Genomic DNA, 11443 nt, shown 5'->3' with positions numbered 1-11443 from the left:
AACAATCTGCTAAGAAAATATCACAATATCCAATTATAACCATTTAAGAATAAACATATGGACTATATTACTACTTGCCTTATACTAATATATACACAGATAATACTTTGGGGAAAGGGGGAGATGGGAATTAAGTTATTTGTATTTGTACTTTTGTATTATATAAATGCAAAGAAAGAGACTAAAAAAATTTGTGAGCACATAATTCACTGGAGGAACTACAAATGGCTTCCGCTAAAGAGGATTAAATATTACACAAATGGCTTCAGTAAAAGAGACTGAAAAGCTACATATTTCAGACATGCTAAAAATGCAAATGTGCAATACTGCTGACAAATGTAAGATTAAGCTTTGCATACCTTATTAAAGAATATTCAGAATGGAGAGTAAAATAGCCCACAGATTATATGCAAGTTTATTCGCCGAAAGATTGCTTGGAATAAATTCTGGAAACCAAGGCTTGCACTATTATTTTTATATTTCGTTCAACTGAAATTATGCTCAGTCAGTGCCATTGGTGGCAATACATCTGTAAGCAGCCATGGCTGTTATAATGGTCAACTTATTCTGCCCAACAAGAGTCTCTTCATTGGTGCATGCATAAAAAAATACAGCAACCCCCCCCCCACACACACCTTGAACAATATCAACTTTCATGGCACATGTCCGCCCATACTTTTGTCATAAATATGTTTTCTTTATTAAAAATTGGAAATTTCACTCCAACTTTCTAGCAGAGCTATGTTTTAAAGAGCAGGTTGCAGTTGGTACACATCACAAACTGAATCTTTCCTACTAAAGATAATAAAGATTCCTGTGGAATTTTTGGTGTGTTTTTTGACGTGTAGTGGTCAGAGTCTTGGACCAAAACCTGAGAGACCAGAGTTCATCTCCACTCAGCCATGAACCTTGGGCCAGTCACTATCTCTTGGCTCATATGATTGTTGTGAGGATAATGTCAGGTTAACCATGTATAGGTGGGATCTAAATGTAATAAATAAATAAACTGTCCCATTCTTCCTACTGCAATCCATCAGCTGTATCTGATGAACTCAATGCAGATTTAAAAACCACCACTGACTTATTCCTCTTGTTTGCTTTGGAATAAAAAAATGAAATTTCCTTGGCCTAATGTTCAGAGAGTGTAGATTTCCAAGTCCTGTTGTCAACATTTATTGCTTGATCTTTGCCAGCTTTCATTCCAAATCTGAGAGCTGCTAATAGGGAGTCTTCTCTTGACAGCTTTCTTTCAATCTGTGCCATTAGTCTTTGCTGCAACCATTTTCCTTTATTCCTGTGCCATGAGTTATTAAAGTAGCCCTTTCTGCCTGGATCAAAATATAAAACATTAACAGTTAATATACCTTTAGCTGTATGGTATGTAGAAATGAAGTGAAATATCAACTTGCTTATAATTTATATCTGTTTGGCCTTTGGCTCTCACATATTCAGTATTTCTTCGGCGTCTTTTTGGGCAGAGTGCTCAAAGCTTAATGTCCGGTGTAGTATTGCATGTTTGACATTTGAAGTATGGAGGTTTTCCATCTCTTCTTCTAAAGCCATTTGTTGCAGACATTTGCCCTCTTTAGCTTGGCCTTTGTCATTCCCTCCGTTCAGTGTAATGTTCACTGATATATAATGCATAGCAATAGCTATGATAATTACATCATGGGTTGCTAACATGGTGCCTGGGGGCTGACACGCACCCACAAGAACTTTCCTTGCTATCCACAGGGTCCCATCCCTCTGCTTCTTCCTCCACTGCAATTAGGCTTGGGGAGAAAACCCCTTCTTTAGCCAACAGGAGGCTTTTAAAAGCCTAATTATAGTGCAAGGAACAATTTAGAGAGAAGTTTTTCTGGATTGCAAATGTGTCCACGATCCAAAAAACTCCTGTTTCAGGTCATTCTTGCCAATATCTTTATCAAGTGGTATTTTAATTCTGTCAGCAGTCTATTTTAATTATTTAAATTTGTGTTTCATTTGTTTTCTGCACCGGTTTTCTTTCCTTTTGACAGAGAGCACCCAAGTTCATGTCAAATTGGTTACAGCTCTAGAATTTTATGGCAGAGGAAGCTGTATAGTCTCATTTCAGATCTAAAATACAAAAGGCAGGTGTCAGTCAGTGGACCATAACATAAGAAAAAAAGTAGTTTCCCTGTTTGCTAGGATGAAAATATCACTTCTGGTTGCAGTGGCAAAGAGTAGTCCACAGGCATTTTGGAAAGAAAAGGATGGCGACATCTGTCAGCCACTTAGAAGAGCTTTACTACTCCTGCCACCATCACAAGCAACAGCAAAACTTCATCTTCTTTCAAGTTCAAAAAGAGGAATCCACCACTGCTATCCACCATAGTAAATAACCCTTTCCCACATAAACCATTTTAAAAAAAAAAACCCTGCTCCTCTCCAAATTGACAAAATGCCCTTTAAAATTCACCTTAGATTAAAAGGTCAGTTTGGAATGTCATTGACACTTATACAATGTAGATACTAGGCATATATCCAGTGAAAGGAAGTTCCAGAGCTCTGGAGCCACTACCAAGAAGGCTCTTCCATATGCTGCCACACTATGAATCTACACAAGTAGTGGAATAGCTAACACAGCCTCCCCAAGTAAACACAGTTCCTCCTATAGGAAGAGTCACTGATCACTTAGAAGTTGCAGTACTGTATTGGAATCATGTTTCCATTGTATATGCTGCATGGGATGGGAGAATGTTCAGATGACCCAACCATTTGAGTTGATCCTGATCACTGGAGCTTTCCCCACTCAAGCGGCACATGGAATGAGGAGAAAGGGAGAAAGGGAACTGCCATGATCTGGATAAATGTCTAAACACTGTAAAAATGAGACAGGTAAAAATGAGAAAGTATTCTATTTTGTCTTATATGGTGATCATATTTTTAAAACTTAAGTGTATTCCAAAAGTATCACAAATATTTAATCCATTATTGTCCACCCTCATTTTCCATCTTAAACTGAATTTCTAATTCCTCAAAGTATTAAACATCTGCTGACTCAAAAGTTGAAGTTTCCAGCAAAAATATCCAGGGAGGCAAGGAGTGCGTCAGCATTTAATTTAAATGATGAACAATCACTATGAAAGTACATTTAGTAGGTGGGGTTATGTCCAATGCTAATCCTTCTTGCAGTGGATCCATTGAAATTAATGAACACGACAAACTGGATCCATTCATTTAAATAGGTCTTCTCTGACATCAAACATCATTTGGATGCAACTCGTGTTATTTTAATAATGGTTTCATTCTTAAATGCTTCATGAGAGCAAAATTGAGGAGCGGATGATCCTGGCCATAATGCCAGATCTATTTTACACTAGCTCACATCCTTAGATATATATTAAAAGCGCACGAGAAATATTTCCCTCCCTCTTGCCTTTCCCCTCTATTCTGTGCAAGCTGTGAGAGAAATGGTGCCAAAGATAAAATGCTTCATTGCAAGATAATAGTTGGCGAGCATGTCATGATCAAGAGCTACATTAAATGTTCATTTTGTTATCTCCCTTCTGAGGAGCTGTATGAAGGACATGTTTCACATTTGCAAACGATGGACGTGATCCAGCCAGTGTGCACCACTTTTCAGCCCTATTCATTGTGGTGGCTGAAATTTGTGCCGACTAAATAGTGCTACTAAAGAGGGCCCTGGCTCAGCACTACATAGTGGAATACGACCACCACATACACCCCTCAATAAGGATGTCATCGGCATTTGGCCAGAGCCTCTTGGGTAGGTAAACAACTCTGGTGAAATTATAAAACATAGCCTCCCAATGTGCAGCTGGAATCACATCTTTCTCTTTCCCTGCTTAGTATGGACTGTTTTGCCTCCATATTGTGCAACAGAAGCAAAGCTGTGCGTCCCAGGGAGAGGTGATGGCAGCCTTCTCCAAGCTGCACGGCTTCTCTCCTACTGCTCAATACAGGGTGGAACGTGCCTTTCTTCCATGATGAGCAGAAGGAGAAAGCTTTTCCGGGGCATGAAGGCTTCCAGGGCACTACAGCCTTCCCACCCGAGTAGGAGACCTTTGGGAGGTGTTAGGCCTGTCAGTGTGGCCCCAAGATGTTAAACCCCATATATTGCACTAACATAATAAGGGCAATTAAACCGAAAATATATAACACGATTTAATTAGCTGGGGGAAAGATCGAGAAATTCAAAACATAATGAAATTTATCTACAAAAACATAACTGCTTGGATCCTAGGGGGGTTTTTTAACCATGAACTGAAGGTCCTTCTGTGAACAGAGCAATGGGAACATCCAAGTCTATATATCCAGTACACAGACATACAGTAAATGCAAGAAACTCAGTGGAGCCCATTTGGAAGAGGAAGTGCCCCACATGCGTGTTGGATGACATGGCAGGATTCTTCAGGAACTCCTATATATTTTAATCAGTTCACTTCTTCTTTACGCTGAGTGGCTCAAACAATGAAGTGGAGTGACTCTGTATTTAATAATTCCCTTTGCTTAAACAAAAAGTGGGGGTAGGGGTGAGCAGCCAACAAGCAGTTTGGCCTAAGTTGATAGCCTTATTATAGTCCATTACATGGTTTAAAAAAGGAAATAACTGCAGCAACAGCTCTTAAAATAAACTGCTTTTTTTGGAAACTCAATCTTGGGTATATCTATATTTCTTACTGTTTCCCCCTTTCCAAATCTTTGCTTCTCTTTTCTGAAAACTGGAATGGTGCCTTGGAAAAACAAACAAACAAAAAAGCAAATGGAAACAGATGGGTGAAGAATGATTCACATTCCAGACTTTCAGATGCAAAAAATATGTGGAATAATTTTTTGCCCTAATTCTCCAGGCAGATGGCTTCACTCATGCAGGGATGGTGTGAAGTCAGTATGTACTTAGGTTGGGAGAAAGTGGTTTGAGATTTCAGCATAAAGATGAAGTAGTCCTAAAGCACTAAAGTCATTTTTCTTAGCTTAGAAAAGTATTCATTTAGCAATAAAACGTAGTGGGGAAATGCATTTTCAAATGTTGCAGAGTACGGAACATTTTCAGGTATTTGGCCAAGGAATGCAGTCTGAGATTCTGCTAAGGATATACCTCTTGCAACATAATGGTAAAACATCCTGCAACTCCTTTTGCACAGACCTTCCTACCCATCTTCATGGTGTGGCCTGGGAAAGGGATGCAAACAGTTGTGCCTCTAGTTCAGGCATCCCCAAACTTCGGCCCTTCAGATTTTTTGGACTACAATTCCCATCTTCCCCAACCACTGGTCCGGTTAGCTAGGGATCATGGGAGTTGTAGGCCAAAACATCTGGAGGGCCGCAGTTTGGGGATGCCTGCTCTAGTTCCTGGGTTTGGTTGCCCTGGAGATTGCAATTTGCTTCAGTTTCAAGTTTGATCCCGCACTGATAGTGTTTCCCTCTGCAGCAGTTTTATGGGTTTTAATCTCAAATTAAATGGTTTGTGTTCAGCCCAGCCTCTGTGCCTGTCTCTTTATTTGGCCACCAGGTTGAAAGACCTGCTAGATCAGGCCAAAGCCCATATTTTCTCAGTGTCCATCTTGATGCCCATGGGAAGTCAGGACATGAGCACCACCACCTCCTCCTATGGTATCCAGCATCTGGCATTCAGAAGCATTGCTGCCTCTGACAGTGGTGGTGGAACAAAACCATTAGGAATAGTAGTCATTGATAGCTTTATCCTCCAGGAATCTGACTAATCCGCTTTTAAAGCCACACAAGTTGCCTCTTTTGGGAGCAAATTCTGTGCACTGTATGAAGAAGTACTTGCTTTTGTCTTGCAAGCCCAACTGAATTCAGTAGGAATTACTTCCAAATCAGCCTGTTTAGGATTGTGCTGAAGCAATACACAGACAATAATGGACCTGCTCTGATACCACCCATAATAGAACTCTGTTCTTGCAAGAGCATTCATGCATTCATTGAGCATGTTTGTGATTCCAACAACTGGTATTCAGAGGCATACTGCTATCTTAGTTGGTGACCATTGTGGGAATGTACTTTAACTATGTTTTGTGTGAAGAAGTGTTTTTGTCTGTCCTGAATCGTCAAAAAAAAAGTGCTTCTACTTGCACAAGTCATGACACCTATTTTTTTGTAGATCCCTCCTATCCTCCTAAGCCCCTGCCCACCTTTTTTAAAAAAATACCCTGCTCCCAAAGGTTGCCGGGCTCTCTGGAATAATATGTAGTATGAAATACGTAGCAGGGGATCAGCAGAAATCAGCTACACCTGATTCTTCTGTCATTGGTTCCTGTTCCAACAGATTGAACATCTACAACAAAGTGAGATAATTAGATACCTTTTAATCCATACTGCATCTGGTGTTTTGTCGATACCAATTACTCCCCATATTAGTGACCTCTTTGAATCCAATATTGCATTTACATAGCTCTTCTCTGTTTCATTTAAAATGATCTTGGACCATCAAACTATTATAGAGCCATGCAAGAACATCTGTGTGAAGGTGTGCTCATTAGTAAAGAGTGATATATTACATTTTTAGCGCCGTCTCGGAGATGCTGCAAAGAAAGCAATCAGCAAACTGCAGGTCAGAACGATAAGGAAAGGCGATAAGGTAATTTTTTCTTAAATCTTTGTTTTAACCAAGCAGGGGGTGGGGGTGGGGAATGCAGTTAGGCATTGTGCTGTGGGCAATAAAATAAAATAAACCAGAAACCTTTGTGTGGAGAGTGATGTATGGAAGGCACACACTGGTTGCTCATACCTGCAGCAACCTGCTGCATTGACTTTCCATATGGAGGAAGGGTTGAAACAGGCCTCTGTTATGTGCTTCAGCAGGGGTACCTCCCAACATTGCTAGACTCCAGCTCCTGTCATTTCTGACCAATAACCATGGCTGGCTGGGGTTGGTGAGAGTTCGGAGTGCCAAAGGGTTCTCCATTCCTGAATTACAGGGATCCCTTTGCAAATGGGGCGACGCGGGTGGCACTGTGGTCTAAACCACAGAGCCTAGGGCTTGCCGATCAGAAGGTCGGCGGTTCGAATCCCCACAACAGGATGAGCTCCCGTTGTTCGGTCCCAGCTCAGTGCCCACCTTGCAGTTTGAAAGCACGTCAAGTGCAAGTAGATAAATATGGTAGGTACTGCTTCGGTGGGAAGGTAAACGGCATTTCCGTCTGGTTCGCCAGAAGCGGCTTAGTCATGCTGGCCACATGACCCGGAAAAACTGTCTGCGGACAAATGCCAGCTCCCTCGGCCTATAGAGCGAGATGAGTGCTGCAACCCCAGAGTCGTCCGCAGCTGGGGTCAGGGGTACCTTTACCTTTTTACTTTGCAAATGGACACTGTAACCAGTTGGTCTAAACTGAACTCTCAGAATCTGGAAGGACTTGGGGATATTATTAAATGTCAATGTATTTCAGTCCGCCATGCTTTTCGTTGAAAATGTCAATCTCAACGTTTCTGTAGGAAACGGAACCTGATTTTGATAACTGTGCAGTGTGTATTGAAGGTTACAAACCGAATGACGTCGTCAGGATCTTGCCCTGCCGGTGAGTTGATATAACCCTCCAATTAGAAAGATACAATTAATAAAGTAATTGATTTTTGTGGTGTTCTTCACAGGCCAATAATATGTCTTTGTCATTTGCTAACAGTGCAATATGCTTTAAACACCCCCCCCAAAAAAAAAACCTATTGAAGCTAAAACAGTTAGAGTGGCTTCTGGGGGGTGGAAGGGCCTACAGAAACTGAATGCATTGGTGTTTGAAATTTGGTTGCCGGAAATTTATTTGATTTGGATTTTTTTTTAACTTACTGGATCACCTTAAAGTAGAAGCAATTTAACTGCAGTTTTTCTTAGATATATCATATATATAGCAGTGGTGTCATACGTTATATATGCCCCCTTTTCAGCTACCTCAGTGCACATGCTGCTAGTATTTTTGGAAATCCCACATGAAAAATCCAATTTTGAACAGATGATTTAGATCCAAAGGTTGCTTTGCTCTGATGGAAGGAGTCTTCCTTTGTCAGGGGAATAGAACCTTTGAACCCAATCTAATGTAATATGTTCCTTTTATGATCGGGGGGGGGGGGGGTTAAACCAAATCCAGTAGATAAATGGATGTGACAAACTGCATGCATCTTTTTTGAAGCAAAGAAGCAAGCCTATTAGGGAATCAATGCCCATTACTCCAATTCTCATCCTACACAGGTTGATAGGTTCTATGTTCACAGATCAAATTGTATGCTGTCAGTTCTCTTTCTGCAGTTTCAGATCTTGCGTTTTGCAGTATCCAGTCATGGATACAGAGGTGAAACACAATAAATAGTTTTTTCTTATTTATGCTAATTTTCATAGTACCAAGGATGATAAATCTGCTGTCAGCCGATAATCATTTCTTAGGGTCTGGTTTTTAATATGGAAAATTGCTTCCATTTTATTTCATCTTCTGAAGTTTTTATTTAGGGAGCTTTTTCTGCTAATTTTACATTTGAAATTACAAGCTAGGTTCCATCCATTACAATTTATTAACTACAAAACACTTGTGTTTTTCAGTACAGGTCTTCTTTCACCAGGTTTTTCTTGGCGAAAGTATTTTCCACACAGATATATCTTACACTGCAAGACACTTTTGAGCTTTTTCAGAGCAGATGGTATCAACTGCAACTCTGAGAAACTGAATATTCAGGTCTTGTATAGATTTTAACTAAATTTCATTTTTCTCCCTTTGTAGGCATCTCTTTCACAAATCTTGTGTAGATCCATGGCTACTAGACCATCGCACCTGCCCTATGTGTAAAATGAACATCTTAAAAGCACTAGGGATTCCGGTAAGCATGTAATGTTGTAGAACACTGAACATGGTATTTTCATTAATCCTAATTCCACTTTTTTAAAAAAGTGAATAAGCAAGTTTCATCTTAGTGAGCATTATATTTCTATCCCGAAGATTTTGGGTCCCCTAAAGCCATTTCCTCACCAATACTAATAAGACAATATAAACTACACCCCCACACCCCCGAGTGACATTTTCAGCATGAACCATAATATTTAATGTATGGAAAAACCTGAAGCTCAAAACCTCCCAAATCGGATAAACACACACCCCTAAAACAAAACACAAGGCAACAAAGTAAGCAACCTTCCCCAAAACCGGCAACCCCCACAACAACAATACCCCTAAAATCAAAGAATACCCACACACTTTTAAGCGAAAAATTGAGTGAAAATTGTGAGGAACAGAGTGTGTTTGAGGGTAGCATGCCCCCCCAACACCACAATGGGGATCCCAGCAGTAAATTAGCAAAGCATCTAGTAGGTATCATCCATTAAGACACCTGAAGGGTTACCAGGAAAATGTCTAAATTAACTTCATATACCAAGCATACATCAGTTCTCAAAAGCAGGCACATTATGTCGCATGCCTCCAATTTGGATAAATATTTCTGTGAGGATATGTCCAAGATAGGATTACTGTTTTAGGCTGCAGCCATAACCCCAGTTACCTTACATTAAGCTCCATTGAATTCACTGGCACTTACTTCTGAGTAGATATGGTTAGGCTTATGCTGCTAGAGACGTTGGCGTTTTGGTGCCACCAACAAATATCTAACATAACAATCTAGGTATGGATAGTCTCTAAATGGCCATTTGCTTTCAGAAGAATTTGCAAACTAATAAAGACTATCCTGTAAAGAGAAGCCAACATGCATGTTGTGAAATCCATGACAAGGTAATATTTGGAACTACAATGAACTATAGAACTAAATGAACTATTTCTTCCTGTAATCCAGACACAAATATTTCCTTTCAGAATCTCTTTCCCCATCCCCATTAGACTCTTCTTTCTTGTTTTCATCAGCCCAATGCAGATTGTGTAGATGACATACCTCCAGATTTTGAAGCTTCTATAGGAGGGCCACCAACTAACCAGATTACAGGAGCAAGTGATATAACTGTGAACGAAAGCTCTGTAGCACTGGACCCTCCTGTCCGGACAGTTGGAGTACTACAAGTCATCCAGGATGCAGACCCTCTTCCACAGACTGGGGAAAATAACCTCAACACAAGCAGTAAGTTCTCAACTCATTTGCTTAGAGTGAATGTTCTAAATGTGATTCATAAAATCGCCGGTGACTATTCTGTAGTATTTTCAATAGGGTAAGTCCTGTTTCACAATGAAAATATTTCAGCAGAACTGGATTTGTGGTGTTGTGCTAAAAAATATTTACTTGCGATTACGCAGTGCAATCAAAGATCTCATGTGCCAGTCTGGTGTAATTCATTTATTATCAGAAGACTTTAAAGGTAAGCTTGAGTCCTGAGTGGGCTTCTTCTGGCAAACAAGTTGCCGCTCTCCAGTCCTTGAATTGCAGGATGGCTGTATATAACCCAAGAGCAAAAATGTCTGTGGCTCACAAGAGTGTAAGCACAGGTTATATTTGCCTTTCTGTTAGGGTTCAGTTCCGCAGAAAGATTATCTTCTAGTCCTGCTATACATTTACTCTTCTTAAACCACAAGGGGACACAACATGTTTGGATTGTGTCAGACCACAGTTTCAGCAGGCACTGCAGTATCTTATATTTGCTACCACAGCATATTTGAGCGGCTTCCAGGTTTGACAATTTTAAAAATGCAGTTCTAGCAGGGACAGTACTTTCTCATTGGTTTCCTCCCACATGCACTTCACAAGTTCAAAAGGAGCTTTATACTCATATCAATTACAATGGGTTTTATACCTAGGTAGCTGAGATTAGGATTACAGTGTCAGTTAGCAATACACTGCTACACTTTTTGGGTGTTTTTTTATAATCATATTTTTTCTGCTTTCTATTTTTTCTTTAAAAAATAAAATCACATGTTATGTGACTTCAAAAACAGGAAGCTGAGTGACTCACTCACTCGCTCACTCAGATATGAACTAACCAGGGCAAACAGCTAGAATTTACTGTAAAATGGGAGCTGTAGGAAAGAGAGCAAGGGAGCATAGCTACCCAAAGTACTGTTTCAGTTAGCGCTGTCGATCGGGGATATTAAAGGGAATCCAAGTTTTTTTTATTAACAATTTAATAAACAAAACCTAGTATTTACTAGGGATAAGGGAGGGGAAAACCTTCTACTTTTCAATAGCGTAACAGAATCAGTATGACCTATAGAAAGCAACAAGTTTTCCCAGAATTTGTAACCCCACCAATGAAAATCTGCCATGTTTGATAAAAATTAGCCTTTATCATTTAAATCTTTAGTTGATTAATCTACTGGTTAAGCCAATTAGAGTTTGCAGGCTGAGTTTTTTTTCTTCTTCTTCTATCCATCATCCAGTGCTTTGAGATTATGGAAGTAGAGGTAGCCCCGGTGGAGTAGCCCTGGTGAGAAAACTTAAAAGCAAGTCTGCCTGAGGGCTCTGTGTGAATATTGCATAAATTAGGCTCAGCACAACCCTGCAAAAAATAAAATAAAAATCA

At 40.0% G+C, this 11443-nt stretch overlaps 1 protein-coding gene across 1 annotated transcript in view; it reads left to right on the top strand.

The window, feature by feature from the left end:
* RNF150 (ring finger protein 150) overlaps nt 1-11443 on the top strand; it is a 91353-nt gene that overhangs the window by 61280 nt on the left and 18630 nt on the right. The window contains exons 3-6 of the mRNA XM_035111684.2: nt 6515-6586; nt 7441-7523; nt 8712-8808; nt 9840-10050. Coding sequence (XP_034967575.2) covers nt 6515-6586; nt 7441-7523; nt 8712-8808; nt 9840-10050 — 463 coding nt within the window. The remainder of the gene's footprint in view (nt 1-6514; nt 6587-7440; nt 7524-8711; nt 8809-9839; nt 10051-11443) is intronic.

The sequence above is a fragment of the Zootoca vivipara genome, chromosome 9, assembly GCF_963506605.1.
Source record: "Zootoca vivipara chromosome 9, rZooViv1.1, whole genome shotgun sequence".
Lineage (NCBI taxonomy): Eukaryota > Metazoa > Chordata > Lepidosauria > Squamata > Lacertidae > Zootoca > Zootoca vivipara.
Note: the sequence above shows the minus strand (reverse complement) of the source record. Positions and strands in the feature narration are given on the sequence as shown.